Raw genomic sequence first — 25,073 nt, forward strand, 5'->3', positions numbered from 1 at the left:
TACAAACAAGCACGTTTCTTGCTGCCAGATCCCGATGTACTACTCTGTTCTTTGCAAGAAATTCCTGAAATAAGTGTATAATTTTTTTTATCTAAGGTAACCATGTTAATAGTGTAAATAAGCTTGACGAATAAACAATAAACAACCCAAGCATTTTTGAATTTTCCCTGTCTTAATTTTTTGAAAAGACAAATAAATCTGATTTTTTAATGTCAAATAAGGCTGGTACAAATATTTTTAAAAAAAATGATGGGGTGGATCAAAATCAGCCCAAAAAATCAGAGGGCAAAAAATATATTTTTTCAATGACTTCAAAATTTCAATGGAAGTGCTAGTGCAATCAGTTAGAATCCATTTGAAATGTATTTCTTTGCGTTTAAAATCATTTTTAGCAGGTTTGAGTTCATTAAAAAATGTTTTGAATTTTAGAAAATTGTCGATGTACAGTAGCGCAACAACTTTTTTTATCGCAAAAATTTTTGTTTTCGTCAAATCTTACAGCTTTGAAGACTAATGATTGCAAAATAACTAAACAAGTGTAAAATGCATTTTAAAACCCTTTTTTCATTCAAATGTTGAGACCATGGCTTGTTATTTTATTTTTTTATAATATTTTATTTTTTTGCCGAGTATCGCAAAAAGTTAGAAAACTTAGATATTTTTAATACTATTGATTGCAAAACAACTGGGCAGGTGTAAAATCCACTTTAAACACTTTTTCATTGAAATGTTAATACCATGACTTTTATATTTTTTTGTTGCCCTTTCCTCGACTTTGGCTAAAGTCGATGGACATAACCTTCAAAAAAAATATTTGCAACGGCCTTATTGTAATTTTTATGAAAATTTACTGCTGTCTAGAATTTTTTTCATATTGGTTTTTACAAAAAGAAGTGTCTATTTAGGTGAGAATAAATTATAGTTGAAAATTGCAAACTCGTCCGATAATCCTTACCATACCAACCGCAACCTGGCGGGCAAATTCCAGCAACTCGCAGCTGGTGATGATAGCGTCATCAAGTTGTCTTTGCTTTTCGTTGCAGTGGGTGCTGTAGTAGCACTGATTTTCCACCAAATTTACTAGTGGCGGTAGCGGCGGCGGCGCCATCGATTGCTGCGATTCGTCGAGTGCGTTGACATCGTTGCATTCACAACCGGTTACTTTGATGTTGCAGTGCATGGCTTTGGTGCAAAGGGATTGCTTTGCGTCGCTGGATGTTCCAATTATTTCCACCCTACACTTGCAGGCATTCGTACAACCATTAGTCAAGCTTTCCTCTAAATTGTTTAAATTGGCGTCTAAATGTGGAACCATGCCATTGCTAATATTATTCACGAGTGGGTAAAGTTTGTTTTCGATGATTTTTAGCTTCACTGAATCGCTTTCCTGGTCGGATAAGTTTTTATACGCGAGCGATTTTTTCTCGTTGGCGAAGGATGTATCAAAGTTGAAAACGTTTTCCGGCTTTTTGTTGTTATTTACTCCCGGCGATTGACACTTTTGCGATGTATCCGAAGGTAACGATTTAAATTTATCAGTGGGACTTTTCCGATCTCTAACACGTAGTAATTTGTGCCATTCACATCTGAGGACAAATAGTAATTTTAAATTGTGAAAAAAGCTAGATAGCAAAAAAACCTAATAAGCTAACCGGAGATAGTTGAGCAAATTTCCATTGCCACAATATTCAGTCAACAGCATCATTTCATTGATGTTTTTAGTGTAATGTCCAACGAGGCAAACTACATTTGGATGCACTCCAACTGATTTCATAACTTCAATCTCTCGGCGAAATTCTTTGATATCCTCTAGGCTTGGACATTCTGTGAACAATAAAACAAAGTTGACGGCGCCGAATACCCATATTTACAAAAAAAGATTTATGGGGCGCCCGCCGCGGGATTCGAATCGGCGACCTCTGGATTGTGAGTCCAGTGCGCGATCCGATCGATCCACACGGGCGGGACAACAATAAAATATTTTTATTAAATCATCAAAAAACAATAAACCAATTTACCCTTCAACATTTTCACCGCAACCTGCTGGTACGTCTCAAGGGGCCTAATAAGGATGCCTTTTCGTACCAGACCAAAGGCACCTTCGCCCAAAATGTCCAGCAGCTCAATCTGGTCCATGCTAATCTCCATATCGTCTTCTATCGGAGCAATCAAATCACCAGGGAATGTCATTGGCTGCAAGATTTCCTTGATGCTCTTGACCTTGATCTCGAATTCGGAACTTGGATCAACCGGGGCTTTCTGCTCCAGTTCCTAGGGTGGTTGAGATGACAAGAAAATCATTATTGAACAATATTTTCATTGAACAATATATATACCTTGAAATATTCGCAACGTTGCTCATATCTTTTCAGTTTCGCCCTGCGACGGCAAACGAGAGAAATTGAAATTTTCATCAAACCAATCATCAGTATTGGAGTTAAGATGATTACGGCTAATCTGCCCCCATTCCAGTGATCTGAAACAAAACATAAATCCATTGTGAGCCTGCTCTTTTTGCTCCTCTAGTTGTTTTGCATGGTTCAAACTATAGAAAACTTTATTAAATTCTTGCCATCCAACCTAAACACTTCTATAAGTCTTGGATAAAGATTTCTTAGTTTATTTGTTCCTTCATTCAATCCTATGCCAAACACAGGTAGGGTAAAGAACACATTTACTTCCTAAGATAAACATTTTTAACTGTTGATAGTTTTATTCTCAAACTGCAATTTTATGTTCAGTTCTTCTGTTAAGTCCCGCCCGTGTGGATCAATCGGACCACGCACTGGACTCACAATCCAGAGGTCGCCGGTTTGAATCCCGCGGCGGGCGCTCTTAAATTCTTTGTGTTAACCCTCTACAACCTAACCCCGCCTCTAGACGGGCTTCGATCTAAAAAATCGCCAAAAATCAATTTTCCAACCGATTTTTGATCTTTAAAAAGCATTGGAAAGAAGAACTCTTAAAATTTTAGAAAAATTCAGGGTTGGAAGTTTAACTTGTTTTATGTGACTTTGCCAATGTTTTTAAAAATGTAATTTTTTTAGGGGTCAACTTTGGCTGTGTTTTTTAGTAACATTTTCTATATTTTCAGTAAAAAGAAGTATGCAGTAATTTTTGTAGTGTCCCAGACTATGCCTCTACGCATTTTTTGCAATTTAAATGATGATGGTGCCATTCTATAGCAAAAAATGTGAAAAACATGCAAAAAATTGAAAAAGTGACTGCAAAAACGTGAAAAAATTAGATAGGCAAAATGTAATTATATTAGGTGGTAGAATAGGCCAAATACTACCAAAAACAAACATAAACTAAACAAGATAAATGCAAATTAAAATACTAAAAATGAAACAAGAAAAACATAAAACAAGAGAAGTAAAGTTTTTCGTAGAACAAAAGTTGCTCAAAATGACCTCCTGAACACGGGAAAAATAAATATTTTCGAAAAAAAAATTTGGGCAGTAGAGGGTTAATATGGGTATTCGGCGCCGTCGCTCCGTGCCATACTTTCATACACTTAGGAGCCCAGGGCGGCGAAGTCCTTGTAGATAAAAAGGAAGACACTAGTGGTTGGTACTAGCAATGGTGGCCGACAGCTATAAAGTCAACTTCGTTCTTCTGTTAAAACCAACAGGCAAATTTAGAACATGGGCAAAGTTTTGAGTTCTTTACCCTACACACTCATCCTGTTTGCAAATCTCACCAGTTGAAACACGCCTCACGAACAGTGGCTTCATTAGAATTGTTGGTTTTGATTCTCGATTGTTGGCATAAGCAATAACGGTCACTTCATACTGCAGTCCCCCCATCGGAAATGTGTCTATCAGAAGGTTGGTTGAATCCTGTAAACAAATAGACAAATTATAGATTTACATTAAATATAGAAATGGCAAAATTGATTGAAGTTAAAAATCGTGAAATAGTAACGGCTGACTGGTAGGCAGTGTTGTCACGGTTCGCTCACTCGAATCGTGGTTCAAACGATACGTCATGACGCTCAAGTGTGGTTCGCTCATGATTGCGAACCAAGCACGAGCGAACCACGATCGAACGCCTGCCGTGGATCGCATGAACCCGAGCAGGGGTAAATAACACGGGAATACCATATTTTGGTATTACTTGGCATAATAACAAATACCAAAATGTGCCCTTGGTTGCCCAGTAATAGATGGTATAATACCATGAAATCATACCAAAAAAATGTATGGGGAAGAACAAGGCAATACCAAAACGTGCTCTTCTAAGGGCAAATGAATACCAGACAATAACAACTTTCCGGGTAAATAAAAATCTCATTGGACAAAAAACAATGCGAATTCTCTATAGGATTACAGCGGGAATTCAATTTGGCTAATGGGATTGCAATGAGAAATGGGTAGAATTTTGATGCTATTTTTAAATCCTTCGAACAGGCAGGAAAACGAAGTCTTGCTTGGAGAGCCAAAAAATATCAGGTAAAAAAAACTAGAGGTATACTGGAATCGAACTCATGACAGGTAAGGTGCAGACACCATTTAAGCTACCCGTTTACCAACTGAGCTATCAACGCTTGTTGAAAACGAGCTGCTGCTGCATCAACATGTTTTAGCTGCAGGCAAAAATATCAGGAAATTCAAAGAAAGAGAAACAAACTAAACCAAAACGAGTAAAGATATAGCCCAGGCAGCGTGGCATTTTTCGTGGGATTTTCGAGTATGCATGATTCCAACTGAATAGGATTCAACACAAATCCAATATTGAAAGGATTTTAGAACGAAGTTCGAATACCACATGCATACCAACATTTTGGTATTGAAAGAGTTATTTTATCAAATTAACAAAGATTGACATTATTTTTTTGAGTTTATCGATTATGACGAAAAAGGCACACAATGTTAAGTAAAATCCATTCTAAAATTTTAAATTTTTCATGTGAACCTATTGTTGTCGTAAAGTTAATCGTCGAAATATATAAATGTTTATTGTTTTTCTTATCATTTTCAAATGTATCAACATACTTTTAACAATGTTAAACATCTTTTTAAAATATTTTTTTTTGAATCCCCTTTATTTTATTGTATTTTTATTTAAAATACCATTATAAAACCAATGTATGGTATTCTCTAATTTTTAAAGATCATTAAATGACTTTTTTAGACCAAAATAAAATAGTTGGCTTTAATTTGGAGTAGATTTGCGTTTTTAAGTATGTAAGTAAGTAACAGTATGTCAAAATTCGACATTTTCTTAAAATTTGCCCAATAACAAAACAATACCAAAATTTGGTATAATACCACAGATTGGAAGTAACTTACACTTTAGACATTTTTTCAAGGGCTCGCGAAAACCATAATTTGGTATTGATACCATTGAATGGTATTATTTTGCATTTCCCTTGTTATTTACCCATGCTCTCTCATCGCAAATGTGAGTGAGAAGGACTATCAATGAGCGGTTCGCAAGAAGAGCTTAAAAACAGCACTCAGAGAAAAACATTTCATGATTTTGACAACAGAAGGCTGCGGCAGACGGCTTAAGTGACTATGGAGGGCTACAGAGCATGGCTGCAACAACTCATTGGGATGTTCTGGGTCATCCAAGGACTCCCTGGAGTTAAGATCTGTGGGTCTACCACCGTAACAAGCAAGAGGTCAGCGGATTTTGACCACGGATCATAACCGGGATCCAGGGAGTCCTTGGATGACGCAGAACAAGTATCGAACCTTGGGGGCAATCCACAAACTACGTGGACACTTTAAGGGGAAGGGGGGCGGTTTGTGAATTGTCAACGCTCCATATAAAAAGGTTTTTTTTATGGAAATTGTCCACGTGGGGGGGGGAGGGGGGGGGGTTGTGGGTTTAGATTGTCCACGTAGTTTATGGATGGTTGATAACTGTATCGTTAACAAATTTGAACAATTTTGTGGGAGTGAAGAATAGTGCCTACACTCTCCGTTGGCGAACCGTTCGCTGAACGCTCTCTTTACTCCGTTCAGAGCGAAGCGGCCAGCGAGCAGAGAAATGATGATCGAAATTTTGGTTCGCGAACCGTTCAAACCCGCCGCTCTGAGCGTTCGATAAGCGCTCACCTGAGAGGTTCGTCGATTGAGTGGTTATGATACGCTCATAAGCGAACCGTGACACCACTGCTTGTAGGGTAGCGTAGTCATCAATGAGACACTTTTGGTTTTTAACTTTAAATGTTTTTGTATTTTTTACATCATTTTGTAATGAGCTTTTATTGTATTTTCTTTCTATAAAAGTGTTCTAACATTAATCAAAATATGAGATCTACCCGACCTCTACAGCCAGAGTTATTGAACTGTCTCATTGTAGACGCAATTGGCAGGAACAATGAGACACTCTACGAAAATCAATACGATTATACAGCCATTCCACATCAAACAGGAAGTCTCCAAACCAAAAGTGCTCCGATTTGGCTCAAATTTGGAGTTCTTTGACCCAAATAAAAAGACCCGTATTTTTTTTTTGTTTGGCGATTTTTTGTCGATTTTCGCAAAAACATTTTTCATCGATTTTCGCTTGGAATTTCCATTAACACGATTCGGAGATATGATTTTTGAACATAAAAACTGGGTTTTTCGACGCGCCGCGCGCAAAAACGGGAAAATGACGAAAACGGGTAAAAATCAACTTTTTTCACTAAAACTGCTTTAACTTGAAAATTTTACTTTCTTTCAATTACAAAAATTTTGGTACCCAAACATGTATAGGTCATTGCTGAAATTTTCAAGTTATCGCAGTTTTAGTGAAAAAGTTGATTTTTACTCGTTTTCGTCAATTTCCCGTTTTTGAACGCGGCGCGTCGAAAACCCCAGTTTTATGTTCAAAAAATCATATATCCGAATCGTGTTAAAGGATATTCGCAATTTATGGGTTGGTTCAGCCGTTCCGAAGATATATTTTTTGAAAAATGTGCTTTTTGCGAAAATCGCCGAAAATTGCCCTTTTTTTGGACCACCCTATTTTGGATAGGAGCACCCTAATCGCCAAACAAAAAAATACGGGTCTAATTATTTGGGTCAAAGAACCTCCACTCCAAATTTGAGCCAAATCGGAGCACTTTTGATTTGAAGACTTCCTGTTTGATGTGGAATGGCTGTATAGCTAAACATCATGTTTTTGTATTGAATCATTGCAGGTGACTAGGACATTTAAGGGCAATTTTTTGAACATGAAACTTCAATTGACAAAAGGTAAACTAAAAAGTATTTAAATTACATAAAAACCTTATATTAATACCAAATTAAATTACTTTATATCTTTGGTGCCAAAAATTACTTCCAATGCATGTTTTGGAAAATTGCTATGGATTTTATATTGTTTAATGAAGAAAAATCAAAGTGTCCCATTGTTACCCACGGGCTGAAAAGAGAAGAGAACAGTAATATAGCCCTGGATTCTGGGTGTATTTTTAAATTTGGTCAAATCTAATGAAAGGACATTCTAGCCCATCTTATGCCCTATGAACTGACGAAAGAAATTTGGGAAAATATTATTTGTTGTGTGTGGTCAAAAGGATAACTAGTAAACACAACTTTCTCCCAGATATGAGCCTGATCGGATGAATCTACGATTTGTTAGAGCCATTTTATCGTTGTTCCCCGTGTCTCACTGATTACTACTCAACCCTACAAAGCAATTTACTGAAATGCTCAAATTTTACGGGCTAAAATTCCCATTAAGACTTCTACCTGCTGCAGGCAAACCAGTTTTTAACAAAATAAGATGATATTTTGGGTAGCGGCCTATTTTCAAAACTCTTTTGAGCAATCGCATATAAATGTTAATTAGTTTTTTAGTAGTTATATTTTTTTACAAATTAATAGAAGTTTATCTTTTTTTTTAATTTCTAAGATACATTTTGTCACTATATTTGATGATTGAAGAGCAGTGATGTCAAGCATCGCGACGCTCATTTTTTGTTTGAAGTGCTTTACAGTTACGGAATTTGACAACGTTGTGTATGAAGGACTTGTAGAACACACCAAATCGTACAACTTTGCTGAACATAGTGTTGATTTTTGATGAATACACAAACAAGTTACAACCAAAAATGCGTTAGGCAAACGAAAGCATCGCGAACCATTGGTCCTGAGGTCTGAAATCTTCATGTAACTTTTTGCGTATGAATTTTCCAGCTATACAATGTTCTGAAGAAATGTTGCTGTTGGTGAGTTCTACAAGTGATTCGAACACCATTTTGTCGAATTCCGTAACTGAAAAGCACTAAAACTTAAAATGTGCCGCGAACCAAAAATTAGCGCCGCGATGGTTGACATCACTGTTGAAAGTAGGTATAGTATTGTGCTCCGGGCTTACTGGGATGGTACAGAGTATTTCCACAAATGGCCGGACACTGTAACGTGGTTACGGTGTCATAACTGGCTTTATTCTAAATATAAGCTCGTTTTGCTCATAACTAATGCAATCGATTTCACCCACATATTTCAAAACTAGATTATCAATTTCAGCCAAAGCAAACGTAACACAAAAATTATAAAAATACTTCAATTCTCGTTGGTAGCAGGACCTACCCCACTAACATTCCGCGTGTCCGAGCTAGCTTCCGCTTCCAAGTCGTCCAGGTGGGCCAGGTTCAAATCGTACAGTTTGACGACGTAATAATCCGGCACGAAACGGGGCTTATCCCAGCTGATGTTGAACTGATAATTGTCCCCGGCCAGGTGGACCGCTTCAGCACGCACATTGGCCACGTTTTCCGGCGCTACAGGAGGTGGGGTGAATGTGGGGGTGGGTTGATTCATAAAAGAGAATACAAAACATTAGTTGGACACGTAGGGACGATGATAACACGTGAGACCCGTTCGTTATGAAATGAAACTGATACGAATGTGGGACGATTCATTTTTTACCGCAAATTGCGCTGCTGTTGTGCCAGTCGATGCAGCTGGGCGTGTGGAACGTGTGCCACTGCAGTTCACTTTCCCGGGCCGGATTCTTGGTATTCTTCGCCCGGACCGCTATCACGTACTCCGAGCTGAGCTTCAACGAGTGGATCGTATACCGATATAGCTCCTGTGGCTGAAAATCACACAAACACGTGACCCTTTGTTGGTTGAGCTAAATAAGTGTACATCATTTGGTGCAAACTAAATCCATACTCTGATGAGGTTGAACTGATCTTCATGTACATACCTGTTGCACGTCTATTGGTTTCAACTGGTAGTCTGGTGCATCGCTGACATAATGTAGAATCTCGTAGTGGCATGTCATATCTGAAATGATATGTAGTTTAATAGAATGTTCCTAAGTTTGCGAATTAAACAAGACTTGAAAAAAAATACCAAATGAAATCCTATGCTGCTTCAAGTTTTTGGATTTTAATATATTTAAAATGCTCGGAAAAAAGTATTTGATGTGAGTTGTTAGTGATTCATGCTGACTAAGTTTATTTTTTAAAACATATTCAGTTACCTACATACAGTGGGTTGGGTTGGCATTTGAATACAGTTTTTTGTTTATTAAACTGACCTTTAGTATTCAATTTTATCAATAAATTTTTATTTATCAATTTAATCAGCAATTATCTCTTCCAGTTATCCTGATAATTCAACCCTCTTTGATGACAAAAATTGACTGCCATTGAAATTTAGTTTATCCTAATTCAATACACGTGGTACCACAATTCGCCAGCCAGATTTCGTGCCAAAATAAACTATTTGCATAATAATTTAATCAATGAAATTTACTCACCCACGGCGGGTCTCCACGCAATCACGGCGTCCAACAGGGAATCATTTTCGCGGCTTGTTTGATAATTAAGCACGTCAATGTTTGAAATCATACCGGGGGTGTAATCGCGCGGTAAGGTCCGGAATTGCTGCTGCTTTTTTACGTAGATATATTCGCGGTTTGAATTCAGCACTGTGGCCGTAATGTTGTACCGTTTGTTAGGGAATAAATTCTCTATTTTCAGCACCGATGAGTTGCTCTGGAATGGAAATGAAATATGGTTTATTAGACAATGATTTCGTCTACCACGCGGCAAAATTTCATCAATGGATTTGACAAATCTAGATTAAATTTTCAAAACAACCTATCCCTCATGGGTTTCCTATGCAGATAGGACCTTTTGAAAATTTAATCGAGAAATAACTTGAAACCGCAGGATTCATGTCAGGTGCCGAGTTATGCAGCACAGAATGGAAATGCTCATGACGATGGTTGAATCGTGATGGACCGCTAATTAACCTGCACGATTCCAAAAATGTGGTTTAGAAATCCCTTGGTTAAAATCCCACCCTCGTAGCTTTCTCAAAAGCATCCAAAATATTCGGGATGTAACAAAATGGGTCAATTTTTCTGGAATTTTAGAGAATGATCCCCTTGGTGTACTAAGTCCGAATACCCTTCTCTTAAGTTTAAATGGGATTTAACCTGTAAAACCCGTGCGTTTTGGCTTTTGGCTAATCAAACTTGTTAAGGTTGTTAAGAAGGTTGATGTAGAACGTCGAATTTCGATTTAAAAAATCCAAACCCGCTAATTCAACTCTTAGTATGACATTTTATTGTGTAATTCAATGCTCTACAACCTTGTTGAATAGTACCAAACGTTTCCAGTTGGTCCAGATGACTAGGAATGCGAATCTTACAATTGAATTTTTTTTGGTGAATCAACGCCATTGAAAACGATACTCTGTCCCATTCATTTTTATCAATTTCCCATACAAACTTCTACACTCAACAATCTCATTCGATATGATTAAAAATTGGTACATATGGGGAAAATCTCATCTCATCTCAATTTCATTTCTGGAAGGTTATGGATTCTGTCCTATTTCTATAAAATTTACTTTTTTTATAATAATTTATTTAAACAAATTATTTTGCCAAGCAGTTGATGGAAACTTTCCTACTCACTCACACTGGGCTATTGCTTACTCGATTCCAGTTTAAAAAATCTTTTGCTGTTCCCTTGCTTATTTTTCCCCGATTAATAAAAATTAATTGGACAAAGAGTTAATTTTGCTATTGTCATGAATAATCAAATAAAGATTATACAAAAATATATATGCTTTTCATCCCCAAGTGCAATGCAACCCTGCTGTACGGTAGTTAAAACATATATGTATCAGTGACCACGTGGAAGCATGCACGTGTGTGAGCAACACACAAACGTCTGCTTTGTATATTTACCGAGTGCAACACCTCCTTTGCCGTGGTTGTAGTGAGACAATTCATTCAGATGAGTCGCTGTGTTTGTGAATGAATTCATACTACCCTCGGATGAATGATTGCCTGGCGATCTTACCTTTTGACGTCTACAACAGCCAGCATAAAATGGAAGATGTAGACATGTACGGCAGAGCGTTTCGTTTGTGATTAATCTTTCAATTTTTAGTTAAATTTCTGGACAATGCTTGATATTTGTCGAGTTTGCAATATTTCTGAGATGTGATGTTATGAATAATTTCCACTTGCTTAGTGAATTCATTTGGTGAAGTGCAATCGTAGCTCAAACAGTGAACTGATCTTTCTTCATTCCAATCCGTCCAGTTGTTTCTTTTGTGAAGTGCAAAATTATGTCTTGATCGGAAAAACCAGTTGTGTCGCGTCGCAAAACTTCAAGATCAGGTATCTGAACAACGCACTCTCGACCACGATCACCGAATCATCAACACTTTCGCCCAGTCATTCTCCATTCATCCTCATTTATGATCACATCTCGGAAGAATCTCTAACTATCTGCATCTGAACTTCGCAACCTGACGCAATGGCCAGAATGTCTTCTTCGTCCAAGGGTAAATCTTCGGGCGGTCTGCGGATTCTGTGGATTCCGGGCAGAAAGAAGCACAATCGCAAGGGCGTTTACAACCCAACCAAGAGTGGCATCCCGCAGTACCAGGCCAATCAGCAACGTAAAACGGAACCCTGGTCGCTGGGAGGAACCATGAACCACACCAAGATTATCAACGCGTAAGTAAGCAGCGCTGGTTGGGGCAGGATAAATCAGGTCCAATTACTACCGAGTCACTTGTTTTCAAAAGAGGGCTAATTGGGGTTTTGGGAAGTTTGGCTAACAAAAATATAAAAAAGGTAAAATTTGAGTGAAATTCTTCATATTTAAATAAAATTAATCCTCATAGAAGCAAAACTCAAATGTTAGTAACCCAATTAACCCCTCGCTCCGTTGAACCCCTGGTGACTAGTCTGTGGCACGTTTTTGGTTGTGAGGCCATGTGGCGGTTGATGAAAAGCAGTGTCCAAAATTGCCAGGGCCACCCAATGCCAAAACTGCTTTGTGGTTTGTTTTTGGGAGGGGGACTTTGGTCTACCGCGCGCTGTTGCATGCAAAAGCTAACGATTGGGTAGGAGTTTATATTGCATTAAATCGATACAAAAGTGAAATAGTCTTTCCTTGGTTTTAAACGAACCAAGAACAAATTAATTTTTTGTAAGGAAAAACAAACTAAACTGTAAATAATTATTGAAACCTTATCTTTTGTTTTTAAGGATCAAAATTAGTGTTAGCAGGTTTTATTTGATGGATCAACAAAAGTAAAAAAAAATAAAAATTAAATTTTTGAAATAAATTATATTATTTGATCTCAAGCACATCATCATTTCATAGCATTTTTTACAAAAAAAAAGCATAGCAAGTAAATTTAATTTTCAAGCAAAAACTTAATAAATTTGCCAGAAAAGTGATTTCAAACATAGAAAATTACTTTTGTGAGTGCAAATTTTTTCAACGGCATTGATTAAAATAACGATTTACCCATAAATACACATACACATTAGGGTGTTTCAACCAAACACAAAATTTATCAGAATCAGGCAAACCGAGGTTCCCCTAGTAGAGGATACCCATATATAGGGACTCTCATGCCAAATATAAGCCCATTTGGTTGAGAATTGGCCTGTCCCCAGCGGTTTAAAGTTTACATGTAAATTACTATGGGATTTTTATGCTTTTCGTTCAATCGTTCCTACAGGTCTGGGGACAACATGGATTCACTCGGAATAAAGACAGGTGTGTAGGGGATGGTCCAATGAACAAATTCCAGAAGGAATTAGGGTTGTCCATTCTGTCACCAAGGTGCGCATTGGATCGACGTCCGGTGTCTCCAGAATCATCGATTCACCCTTCAAATGTACGCATTGTCCTTAGTATGCTATGACGGCTAGGTGAAATTTACGACGCCCCATGTCAGACGGTAAACACGTGGAGAAGCATCGATTGCATTATTATTACAAAATCATCATGTTAAGTTATTTAGATTAGTTCAAATTGTTACAGGAACATCAATAATTGTAATTGTATAACTTTAAAGAATGTTTCTGAGCAAAAACTTGAGTGTATGCTCTGCCACGTGTTCACCGTCTGACATGGGGCGTCGTAATTTTCAACAATTTGTCTTGATTTTCTGAAAAAAGGCCGTAAACCTTATTTTTCAAAAAATATTTTAAAATCATTTTGTTTGCATTTTATGTCTGTTTTTTAGAGCTTCCAATTTCCCGTCCCGGGAAAAAAATTCCCGGGAATTCCCGGGATTTCCCGAGAAAAAATATTTCCCGTTTCCCGGGAATTCCCGAAATTCAAGCGGAAGTTTACATTTTCTTAACTTTTTGGTTAATTTTTTAAACCTTCAAAGTTTATGAAAGAACTAAATTTTATTTTATTAAATTCAATTTAGGATTTTGCTAATATTTTTGAAAGTTTATGATTTTTTTTACGTTTTGTTTACCATGACCAAATTGAAAGAAAAATGAATAAGTATCATTGAATGTCTCTAAGAGGATTTTTGCTAGAAGAATTAGATTAATTAGTTTAAAAGTGTTCGAGAAATTACAGTCAAAAGATAAAAATTTATAGAGCACTAGAGCTACCAAGGGCGTAAGGTTTAAACCTGAAACTTCTAAACAACTTTTTTTCTATGGAAATGCCAAAAAATACAATCATATTTCAAATACTCGCTCCAAAAATTTGAAAACATTGAGTTGTGATTACATAAAAATGATATTTCAAGTGAATAGCAGATTTTTAAGGTAAATTCAATGCTTATCTGTTTATTCATGAGATTAAATCAGTAAGATTTGTTTTGGATAAAATATTTGCCATGAAAAACATATATGCATGATTTTTTTTTTCATTTTGACTAAATTATCAATTTTATTCTTTATCATATTCTCTCAAACTGGTCACAGAGACGTATTCAAAATCAATTTTATCGTTTTGGAGCATGGATTCATTTTACTCACTTTCCAAACAATGTGATTAAAAAAATTAAACCTTGTTACTTCTTATCAATACAAAATACTAATCATATTTTTTTTATATTTTGAACAAATTGAAAGACAGCTTATATATTTAGAAAATTTATATATTTTCTTGAAGTTGTTTGTTTTTTACAAGCAGCCAAGGCACTAACACTTATTTTTACCATTATGCTTGCTATTTTATACTATTTTGTTGCAAAATATGAATCAAAACCAGGATCAGAACAAATTCCGATAAATTTCTAGTTTCCCGGGAATTCCCGGGAAATTTGTTGAAAATTTCCCGTTTCCCGGGAAATTGGACGCTCTACTGTTTTCTTTTAACAAGTATTTTAGGATTTGTTAAAAAGTGGTTATAAAATCAAAGTTTTCATTTAAGTGAATCGTATATTTGCTTAGTTTACTAACATTTCATGAAATTTGGAATACTTTTTATGTCTTTTTTTATGACTTTTTTACAACTTTTGTGTCATTAATTTGTTTTAGGAAATTGTTGTCTGAACAATATTATGAAAGTTGCGTAAGAGTTGATTTACAATAACAATTGTGGTTTTGAGTTGAAATATGTTTTATTACATTTTTTGTGTTGTGAAAAATAGAAGATAGAAATAGAAACCCCTATGACTAGCATCCCAAATTTTTACATGGACAAACAAACTGAACCCAATGATAAAACAGTGATATTTCCTAGGCAGATAAGATTTAATTATCGCTGCCCCAGAGCTAAACAGTTCAGACACCGAAACAGTTCCCAGTCAGTGGTCAGTTCGGCATAACAATTCACTAAAGAAAACGAAATGTGAATTTCTTTGTAAAAGCAAGCGAATATTTTCCGACGTAGTCATGCATCGTAAGAACACAGGAAAAATTTAGCAAAGTTTTGATATCAAATTTAAACCAAAGCTTATTTATTGAATCAAAATCATTTCGATGCGTTCCTGTTGTAAAGGTAGCTTAAATAAAAGTTATCACAAATTCATAAATTCAATAAATTTGTATAAATGTGCTTTTTAAAGACAACCTATCATTATTTTGAAATGGGAAACAAAGGAAGCAGTACAAAATAACAATAAAAGCTTAGTTTTGGTTCTTATTTGCGTGCCGCGAGACACAGTGGAATTTTAACCTTGAACCGCGCGGTCACACAGCTAGTCCAGCGATCGCAATTAATTCACTTTGTCGAATGATTCAAACGCATTGTCGACGACTAATTCCAAGCTCAAAGCTTGGTTGATTGACAGTGTGTGTGAGAGAGTGAGGGAGAACTCGATTATGTTTTCGCACTTGTTAGAGTGATCCAAAATTATTTGTTATCATGCATGCTTAAACTTTCGATTATAAGATTGAATGAATATGTAAGGGATGTGGAATCACTATGAATTTTTTAAATCTACATTTGAATGTCATGCAAAGGGATCACACTAATGAACATATAAACTCACACCTAATGCTTCCCTCCCACTAAGCGTTGGCCAGAGGGGTATGGAAGGGCGCAGTTGGTGTTGGAATGTCACCCGAAGGTTCCCTCCCATCACTAATCAGTCGGCGTGATTTAGCTAATTGACTCACAACCTGCACCAATTTGACCGCGATTTTTGCACTGCTGTGGAATATTTGCATCTAGGAGATTCTTTTTCAGGGATCTGCACGACAACTTGGACGTGGGCATGGCTACAGCTTCCGGAGCGATGAGCCTTGCCGCGATGGCCTCCAACAGTAAAACGATAGTGACCACCATGCCGGAGGGGGAATGCAGTGGTGCCAGCAGCTCGACAGTCGATCCAGCTACGGCAACGGCAGAAACGGCTTCCTGTAGTGGCGAGAGAATCGAGCTCGTCGTACTCAACGATCTGAACGGTGATATAAATAAGGTGAGTTTTGTCTACGATTGTAAATCAGCTGTTTGGTAACATAAAGAATAATGAACTAATTCGAATATTTTTGCTTTCCTGCTCCTGCTTTTCGGATTATAAAGTTTTTTTAAAATCAGTTGCACAAGAGTTCGTTTGGTCTTAAACATAAATATTTAAAACACATATTTTTTTGTTAATAAACTGCAATTTTGAACGCAAATAGCATTATAAAACACTTTGATTTGATCAGTCATTCACAAATACCGTACCGTCAACTGGGGCGAATTGGGACAACAGTTTAACCATGTTAGAGCACGATATTTTTATTTTTCTGGATGGTTTCGAATAGAACAGACTCAGACCAACAAAATGTGTACATCCATTTCCAAATTTAAATCCTTTAAGTGCTCTAAACACTGCTGTCCCTACTCAGACTGTAGTACCGATTTGCCCCAGATTACGGTACAAAATTTCCCATGCAATTGTATTTTTTTATCTTTTAAATCCAAATTTGTCGCAATATGTTTAATTCGCGTTTTAATCTTCAGTTTTAAATAATTTTTTTATTTATTTTTTCACATTTCAAAGCGAGACATTCCAACGGGCAACCAGTTCGACCAGCTGGAGCTGATAGACGAGTGCGACGAAAAGGATCGAAACTATTCAAACGCGGAATCGTCCTCTTCGCTGCTGTCCTCCAAGGACAACGATAGCCACAGACAAATGGACGACTACATGCACAACTCGGCCACGCTGGCAATCGGAGAAGCTCGTCGGCGGCGGCGTCGCAACAGTTACAACAATTCCAAGAAAAATAGCTGTGAGAACCTCGATTCGATAGACCATTTGAACGATCAAAACGAGAGCGACGTGGACGATGCCGGAGATTCGGTTGACGCGGTCAAAATCAACGGTGCACGATCGGCTAACGAGCCCCGACTGGACACGTTCCGGGCCCAGCAAAAGAAGGGGAAGAACAAAAAGAAGGACAAGAAGAAAACCGTGCCCGATGAGGAGCTACGAAATAAGGACGACAAACTGGTCACGTGTTTGTACTATTCGCTCGTTTGCTGGGATTGCTCTATCTCATAAGAAGTTAAATACGAATTTAGCGTAAGATGCGCACAAGCAGCTATTTCTAAAAGACTACTACTTAACTGTTACACATTTGTTTTTTTTTACATAAACCGAATATATTTAAAAAATACGGTACAGTATTTAACCAGCATATACTGATACTGAACTTTTACTTTGGGAAACAATAAAATAGCATTTTAAAAATTATAAAAAAACACGCAACAAAATTTTGTTTTTTTTTTTTTGTTTGATACAACGATAAAAACTTTCTAAACTTTCTACCCACTGAATGAAAGTATGCAATCATTCATACTGCAGACCATTCATTCATTCATTAACATACGCATACTCTCTCACACGTACAACGGCACTACACTCTGTTTGCTGATACCTCAGGCACTTTTTTTTCATGCTCAAAGCGTTCATTGAGTGAACAAAAGTACTGCACAAATACATGGGCACATTTTATCAGCCAGTGTATTGTACACAGTGTGCTTAAAAATGTCTTGTTATGAATACACAGAGACGGGTTGTTCGTTTTAATTCCGCTATATATTTTAATATCTTGACAGATACGTATTTCGTCTACTACTTGCAGACTTCATCAGTGTTCTATTCGTCGAGAACTTTCAATGAACTTTCGGTTGTTCTTGCCAATAAATTGTAAATTAAATAAATTCTGGAACTTACTTTTTCAAGTGGCTCAAACATTTCGTAAAGAAAATATTGCTGGAAGTATTTTTAATAGCGCTGTGATAACGGCGACTTTCATAAAGTTGAACCAAACCCACACAAAACCCGTAACAGCGTTTGTTAGTCTATTCATTCCAAGAACAATATCAAGTTTGAGAGGTAAAAACCTTGAAAAGCGGGTCAAAATTTAAAAAAATAGCTGGTTTTGGCGCTATAACCACGCCAAATAGAGGGTCCAGGGAGAGAGGGAGCACCAAAACTTCTTAGCATGGTGGCTCCCAACGATTCGTAACTTAAACAAACAGGAACGTGAGCATGGGATCCCCACGTTTCTTCCTCCCCTGTAGATTCAGAAATGTGTTGTTGTTTGAACATTCGTGCTCAAACTCAATCCACTTCAACGAATCATCTTTGCGGTTACCTTTACGCATTTGGCCTGGCTGTTTAGAAAAGAAGGATGTTGGAAGTAATCATCCCGACATTCTTCAGGATGCTTCTGAATGGTTGGCTGCGCAAGGGTTAGATTAGATCAGATTAGATTAGAAAAGATGGTCAAAATTTAAAAAATAGTCCATCAAGAATGTGAACATTGTTGCACTCAATAAGGTTGATGCAAATATTTTTATTTTATGCAAAAAAAAAATATAAAAATTGATAACAAGCGTTTTAAAATGAATTTCGCACCAGTTCAGTTGTTTTGCAATCATTAGTTTTAAAAAAATGTATGAATTGACGGAAAGAACAATCTTTGCGAAAAAAAAAACTTTTTGCGATACTAAACATATTTTTTTTCAAAAATTAAAAAAAATTAAATCAACCCAAACATGCTAAAAATAATTCTAAACGCAAGGGAATGCATTTTGAATTGATTTCAGCTGATTGCACTTATGTTTCCATTGAAATTTTGAAATTTTCGGAAAAAATATTTTTTGCCCTCTGATTTTTCGGGCTAACTTTGAAGAAGGTGACAAAATCTTTTAATAAAATTTGGTACCAGCCTAAACTCTACAAATAAAAAAAAAAACAAAATAAAAACAAATTAAATAATCCACTTTAACGACCCTCAGGTCTGTTGTGGTCTCTATTGCAAGTTTCTGCTCAAACCTAGGAGTCCAAAGGCTTGAATGGGGAGAGCACCCAAACCTCTTGCTACTCCAAGCAAACCTTCGACCCCAGGGTTCGAACTGGCGACCATTGGATTGCGAGTCGCCAGCGATTCCACCAGGGGAACGACTCCTACTATACCTGAAATGACTTAACGTTCTAACAACAACTGAGGCCGAGACCGACGTTTTACTTCCCCATCTGATGGAAGGCTGGAGCAGATGGGAATCGAAAAAAAACACGTGAGAATAAAATTCGTTCTTAATTAAAAAATAAATATTGTAGTTATTCCAATTTTCAAAAGTATTTCAAATTATCCATCATGGCTCTTGATTTTTAAACGATGACTAACGAAAAAGGCTTTAAAACTTATTTTTCCAATGAATGAATATTGAATAGGAATAAGTGGGGCAAGAGAAACAATTGTTCGTATGTGTGTTTCAGACAAATCGAAGATAGGTCGGGGCAGCCTCGGAGCCGAGGAACAACTTTGTGCAAAACTTAAATTTCTAAATACATTCCAGACTCGATCATACGAAGCCCTCGGAGAATATCATTTCGGCTAATCGACTCACGATATTTATTTTTTTGAGGATTTGCCAAGAGTTTCCACACTGAGAAAACAGTTTCGTAAATTGGCAACGATTTTTTTTTGTAAATCGTTTGTCGTACTATGCACAATAAATATGTAAATTATACAGAGAGCAGTGCCTCAGACTGGCATATATTTATTAATTTACTTTTATTTTATGCTGGTAATTCAAAAATTGTACTTGTTAAACGATTAATTTCAATTTTGTTAGTAATCTATTCGGCCTCTCTTCTTAATGTTGAGAGAAGATAGATAATGATAAATCAACTGACTTTTTATTCAATTAATTAGCTTTGAAAGCGTAACGAGATTTTCAACTATGTTTTCGATTGATATTAATGAAACAAAGTTAAATAAGGCCGTTGCAAATATTTTCAAAGTATATGTGCCCCCCGCCGCCCCCTTCAAAGTCAGGGGAAAAAATGTTTTTTCGGAAAACTTCAAAATTTTAATGAAAATTTAAAGTTTAATCAACTGAAAACCAGTTAAATGCATTTTCCTGCGTTAATAATCATATTTAGCATGTTTGAACTCCTTTGAAGACATTTTAAATTTTCATGAAATACCAATGTACACGAAAAGTTTTTTTTTTCGCGTAAAAAAAAAATTCCGTCGATACATCGATATTTTAAAAACTAATCATTAGAAAGCAACTGGACGGGTGTAAAATGCATTTTAAAACACTTTATTCATCCAAACGTTGAAACCTAGGCTTTTCAATTTTTATATTTTTTATTTTGTTTGAACCCCCCCACCCCTTTGGTCACTTTGGTGACCACTTTGGTCAGAGCCGAGGGGGGTAAACTTCAAAAAATATTTGCAACGGCCTAAAAAAATTGAATTGAAAAACTCCCCAAAAAGCCATCGTAAATATTTTTCAAAGTTTGTGTCATTAAATGTTAAAAAAGAGGAAATAAAATCAGAGAGCTTCAGAATTGTCTAAAAAATAGGAGTGCAATCAGCTTAAATATAATTCAAAATTTATCTTTTACGTTTTCCAAAAATCTCATGTATCACAGTTATGATTTTTTGTAAACAACCTCTCGGAGGAACTTTACAAAACTTGTTTAAGAGACACACAATGAAATTTAAAAACAATAAATATCTCACAAACCCACCGTGGCTGAGGGCCTATCAAACCCGCATTTCTTTCGTGTACTCTCTTCACACCACATACCATCAAACACGATTTGCCTGTGCCAAAAGTGTTTCAAGGCAGACGAGCATCGCTGGCAGAGTTGTGTTTTGGTTGTGCTTTCGCTTTCGTGCTTTTGATGTCTGCTGCTTTCGACTTCAGTCCCACTACCTTGTCGGGTTGCTGGCTGTTGTTTGGTTGACGAGGACGAATGGCTGCCAGTCTCGGTCGTGCCGCAGCTTAGCCAGGATGATTGAATACACCGAGCGCTATTTCCGTGGCCTCGACCTGTGGTCGTTGGGGGTGGACGAAGCTTTCATCAACGCGACCGTGCGTGGGTCCCAGAATTACTATCTCTATTCACTGTCCGATGAATGCGAGCGGGTAAGTGAAATTGGCAAAACAAGTGATACTTTAATTAGATCAACAATTAATTGGCTTCTCGCTCGCTCTATCTAGTGCCCCTACACTAGAGTGCAGGAAATCAAGGGTGGTGCCAATCCACCGGTGGTAAACAACGTGTTTAAACTGGGCATCGCTCGAAAGCTGAGCCTAAAAGTGCTTGACCGCAATGTCGGCAAATATGCGTTTGATAACGAGTATGTGGCGCGATTTGAGCATAAACTCGTTCTTATCAACTAAGTCCTCCGTTCTTCCAGATCTTTTGTATGTCAATTTAGTGACCAGAATTTGGGCGAATTTGGAGTGTATGATATTGGCATAGAAGAGGGTAACAGAGTGACCTGCACACTTGAAACTGCCAAAGAACCGGTTAATATTTATTTACGTAAGTATAGCTAAAAATAAACATGTAACATAAACAATCTCATTCAAATGTCTACGTCTCACGTTATCAACTGAAGCAGATAACAATCGAACATCAATCATCATCACATATTCATCCCAGAATTCCTAAATGAAATGTTTAAGATGCAATAAAGCAGTTGACAGGTATGAAACATCAATTTGTTTAAGATAAACACCCTCAAACCGACTTGATAAAAGATGTACGTGTCCATTAAATTGTTTAATGGGTACAGTCATCTGGGGCGAATCGGGACTACAGTATGAATAGGGACAATAGGTTTTAGAGCACTTAAAACCTTAAAATTTGGAAATCGATGCACTATTTTTGCTGAACTGTGTCTGTTCTATCCAAAGACAATCAAAAACATCCAAATATTGTGCAGTAACAAGGGTAAAACAGCTGTCCCAATTCACCCCATGTGTCCCGTTTCACCCCAGATGACGGATTTTCTTTTCCTCCGTTCGTCAACCCGAGTCACAAACGAATATGCTCAGAGAGGAAAGAGCCAACAAAAAATACTAAAGCGGTGCTCATTTGGCCTGCACTACCACAGTTTGATGAAAAGACAAAAGTTGTTATTTTTCAAAATATCTCATCTATATGTAAAAAATCACAAGGAATTGATTGGGGACACAATTATAAATGGAAAATTACAACTCAGACCCCTTATTTACATTAAAATCTTCAATTGCCATTGAAATGCTACAACGATTTTTTTAGTGTTTTACGTCATTGGTTTTGATATCGCGACCCTTTCAGAGGAATTGTAGAACAGGTATTTTAAAGTTATGAAAAATTAAAAAAAACTTATAAGCAAAAAAGGAACGAATATTAACGATCTCCAGTTGTGTTGGTCCGAGCCGGGAGTAGAGCTCCTGTTCTACCGCTTACGATGCTACATGCCTCTGTCAATCTTAACTTTCAGTCCACTGCACTTTCCTAACAACCTGCTGTCCGATCAACAAAGTTTAAAAAATAAAATTGATGGATTTTTTTTAAATATGTTTTCAAAGTGTCTTTTTCTCTCATAAAATATTAAAAAAAAATCAAAACAAAAAAACAGATTTTCAATGTTTCAAAGCTTTTTTTAAAGAAATTATAGCCAAAAATTGGAACCATTCGCATGGCAACCCACATCTGTCGACGATCTCTATTGCATGATTTCTACTAGTTTCTAGGCGGTACCATTTACCATCAGTACCATTCCATCCCGGGAATTGAACTGACAACCGTTGGATTGCGAGTCCAAGAGATTAAGTCATACAAATTTAAGCATTTTTGTATGACCCAAAATCACGCCCAGACTCAATGTCACCCCTGATGACGGTAGTGAGTTTGGTTGGTTGGATTGGAATTCCAGTAAAAAATCTCTTCGTGACTCTTCCAGTAAAAAACGAAATCGTGTTTTCCAGGATTTCTTTCATAAGAAAACCCAAGCATTTATAGAAAAATAATCACTGAATTCCTGGATTTTTGCAAACTATACGTGCATTCTTTTGAATCAAATCTCATTTAGCTGGCTAACAAATATTCCCATAAAACTTTGTTTGGCGCAAACTTCCCAGAACATATGTATGTCGTTCAAGCCCAGACACATTACAGCATTCTTGTTAGGGCCACACATAGGACTTGGTTTTTCTTTGAAAAAAAAAGCAATTATTCTTTGATATCTTTGTTAAACTCATGTGCAATTCTTTTTACAGATTCCAGAGGTTATCTTGGCAGCAGCAACTGAGTAACAGCTCGGTGTTAGCTTAAATCTTCACCCTTTAGTTTAGGTCCGCCGCTCATAATTTAAATAATAGTATTCTTCTTCAAATGTTTGAGCTTAATTTTCAATCATAACTCAATTCAATCTCCAGCCCTCATAACGATCGCCCTGATTGCCGCTGCCCTGTACGTGCTGTTCAAACTGTTGCAACATGGTGTCCACTTGGTCCAACGATCTCGGACCCCCTCGGAACCGCAGCTCAGCCCGAACAGTCCGACCATCAGCGTACAGGCCACAGGCGTACCGCAGAAAACCCGCCTGCGAAGTTTAGACACGTTCCGAGGGATTGCGATCATGCTGATGATCTTTGTCAACAGCGGCGGTGGTGACTACTGGTGGATCGAACATGCGACCTGGAACGGACTTCACGTGGCCGATTTGGTTTTTCCCTGGTTCCTGTTCATCATGGGCGTGTGCATTCCCATTTCGCTGCGATCGCAACTTGGTAGAAACGTCCCGCGGTACGAGATTCTGAAGAATGTCGCTGTTGTAAGATCTCTTAGGCTTGTTGCTTGAAAACTAGACCCATTGAAGATTTACTGTTCATTTCAGAGATCTCTCAAGCTGTTTCTGATTGGATTGTGTCTCAACTCGATCAACGGTCCCACCGTGGCGGATCTTCGCCTTTTTGGAGTTTTACAACGATTCGGAGTGGCGTACTTTGTTGTCTCCGCCATCCACTTGTACTGCTATCAGGAAAATGATCAACTCCAACATCCACTGGCAAGAAGCCATGCGGACATTTTGCGACTCTGGAAGCACTGGGTTGTCGTTGGCACTATCTTATTTGTATATCTTCTGGTGATATTTTTCGTTCCGGCACCAAATTGTCCAAGGTTAACTAAAACTATGTGCTCATTAATAATCTTGACTAACATTCTGTATATTCTAGCGGTTACTTTGGCCCCGGTGGTAAGCATCTAATGCTACTGTATCCCAACTGTACGGGTGGCATAACCGGATACATAGACCGACAAGTCCTCGGCATAAGACACCTGTATCAGCACCCTACGGCACGGTACATGTACGACGCGATGCCCTTTGATCCGGAAGGACCTTTCGGATGTCTACCGACATTATTCCAGGTATTCCTTGGTCTTCAGTGTGGCATTCTCATCCTAACCCACACCGACGTGACGAGTCGCGTTCGAAGGATGTTGTCTTGGGGAATCGTCCTCGGCCTGCTAGGTGGAATTCTGTGCGGGTTCAGCAAAAACGACGGATGGATTCCGGTCAACAAGAATCTCTGGTCCCTGTCGTACGTTATGGTTACAGCTTCACTTGCGTACTTCCTTCTGCTCATATGTTACGTACTGATTGACGTCAAGCGATACTGGACCGGAAATCCGTTCCTGTATGCCGGAATGAATGCGATCATTTTGTACGTAGGTCACACCGTGTTCCAAAAAATGTTACCGTGGCACTGGAGAATTGGCCACATGAATACTCACTTTATGTTAACGCTGGAGGCACTTTGGAATAGCGTGCTTTGGAACATAATTGCTTATTATTTGTACAAGAGGAAATTATTCTATAGTTTATAAACAATTTGTTATCCAAAGCGAAAAATAAATAATTATGATCTGAAAGATTGTTTGAATTCTTTTCCTTTTGTTACAGGCACACGGAGTCTCTTAGACAATTTTGTAGCAAATTTTCTGAACTTTTCAAAAAAAAATATTTTCATGGTCACTATTTTTAAAAGGCGAAAAACTGCAAATATTTCGCTAAAATTAAACTTTCAGTGGCTATATCTTGAAAACGGAGCCCCTTATCAAAGCATCTGTAAAGTACCT

General features: G+C 37.4%; 3 protein-coding genes across 4 annotated transcripts in view; 2 read left to right on the forward strand and 1 right to left on the reverse strand.

The window, feature by feature from the left end:
- Window positions 1-25,073, reverse strand: part of LOC120431058 (tyrosine-protein kinase receptor torso-like) — a 51,349-nt gene that overhangs the window by 3,491 nt on the left and 22,785 nt on the right. Inside the window, exons 4-12 of the mRNA XM_052709733.1 lie at window positions 9,718-9,955; window positions 9,160-9,239; window positions 8,877-9,045; window positions 8,538-8,728; window positions 3,704-3,842; window positions 2,337-2,476; window positions 2,019-2,271; window positions 1,653-1,824; window positions 956-1,586 (exon numbers count right to left, since the gene is read on the reverse strand). Coding sequence (XP_052565693.1) covers window positions 956-1,586; window positions 1,653-1,824; window positions 2,019-2,271; window positions 2,337-2,476; window positions 3,704-3,842; window positions 8,538-8,728; window positions 8,877-9,045; window positions 9,160-9,239; window positions 9,718-9,955 — 2,013 coding nt within the window. The remainder of the gene's footprint in view (window positions 1-955; window positions 1,587-1,652; window positions 1,825-2,018; window positions 2,272-2,336; window positions 2,477-3,703; window positions 3,843-8,537; window positions 8,729-8,876; window positions 9,046-9,159; window positions 9,240-9,717; window positions 9,956-25,073) is intronic.
- Window positions 11,298-17,389, forward strand: LOC120431061 (uncharacterized). 2 transcript variants are annotated; one of them, XM_052709732.1, is made up of 4 exons: window positions 11,298-11,598; window positions 11,746-11,940; window positions 15,869-16,115; window positions 16,686-17,389. In XM_052709732.1, the coding sequence occupies exons 2-4, from the start codon at window positions 11,747-11,749 to the stop codon at window positions 17,187-17,189; spliced, it is 945 nt and encodes a 314-aa protein (XP_052565692.1). In that variant the 5' UTR covers window positions 11,298-11,598; window position 11,746; the 3' UTR covers window positions 17,190-17,389. The 2 variants fall into 2 exon arrangements, with proteins under 2 accessions (XP_052565692.1, XP_039452148.1); XM_039596214.2 differs by having other exon boundaries at window positions 11,301-11,598; window positions 15,884-16,115.
- On the forward strand, window positions 20,746-24,860 carry LOC120431060 (heparan-alpha-glucosaminide N-acetyltransferase). The gene is made up of 6 exons (XM_039596213.2): window positions 20,746-21,082; window positions 21,158-21,297; window positions 21,358-21,485; window positions 23,369-23,766; window positions 23,830-24,113; window positions 24,170-24,860. Exons 1-6 carry the CDS (start codon window positions 20,948-20,950, stop codon window positions 24,819-24,821), a joined length of 1,737 nt encoding a protein of 578 aa, XP_039452147.1. The 5' UTR covers window positions 20,746-20,947; the 3' UTR covers window positions 24,822-24,860.

This window comes from Culex pipiens, chromosome 3 (genome assembly GCF_016801865.2).
Source record: "Culex pipiens pallens isolate TS chromosome 3, TS_CPP_V2, whole genome shotgun sequence".
Lineage (NCBI taxonomy): Eukaryota > Metazoa > Arthropoda > Insecta > Diptera > Culicidae > Culex > Culex pipiens.

Coding starts and splice junctions, on each gene's coding strand:
- LOC120431061 (XM_052709732.1), top strand. CDS start 11,747: ATGTCTTCTTCGTCCAAGGGTAAATCTTCGGGCGGTCTGCGGATTCTG. Junction 11,941..15,868: donor CACACCAAGATTATCAACGC/GTAAGTAAGCAG, acceptor ATTTGCATCTAG/GAGATTCTTTTTCAGGGATC. Junction 16,116..16,685: donor TGAACGGTGATATAAATAAG/GTGAGTTTTGTC, acceptor CACATTTCAAAG/CGAGACATTCCAACGGGCAA.
- LOC120431060 (XM_039596213.2), top strand. CDS start 20,948: ATGATTGAATACACCGAGCGCTATTTCCGTGGCCTCGACCTGTGGTCG. Junction 21,083..21,157: donor TGTCCGATGAATGCGAGCGG/GTAAGTGAAATT, acceptor CGCTCTATCTAG/TGCCCCTACACTAGAGTGCA. Junction 23,767..23,829: donor TTCTGAAGAATGTCGCTGTT/GTAAGATCTCTT, acceptor TGTTCATTTCAG/AGATCTCTCAAGCTGTTTCT.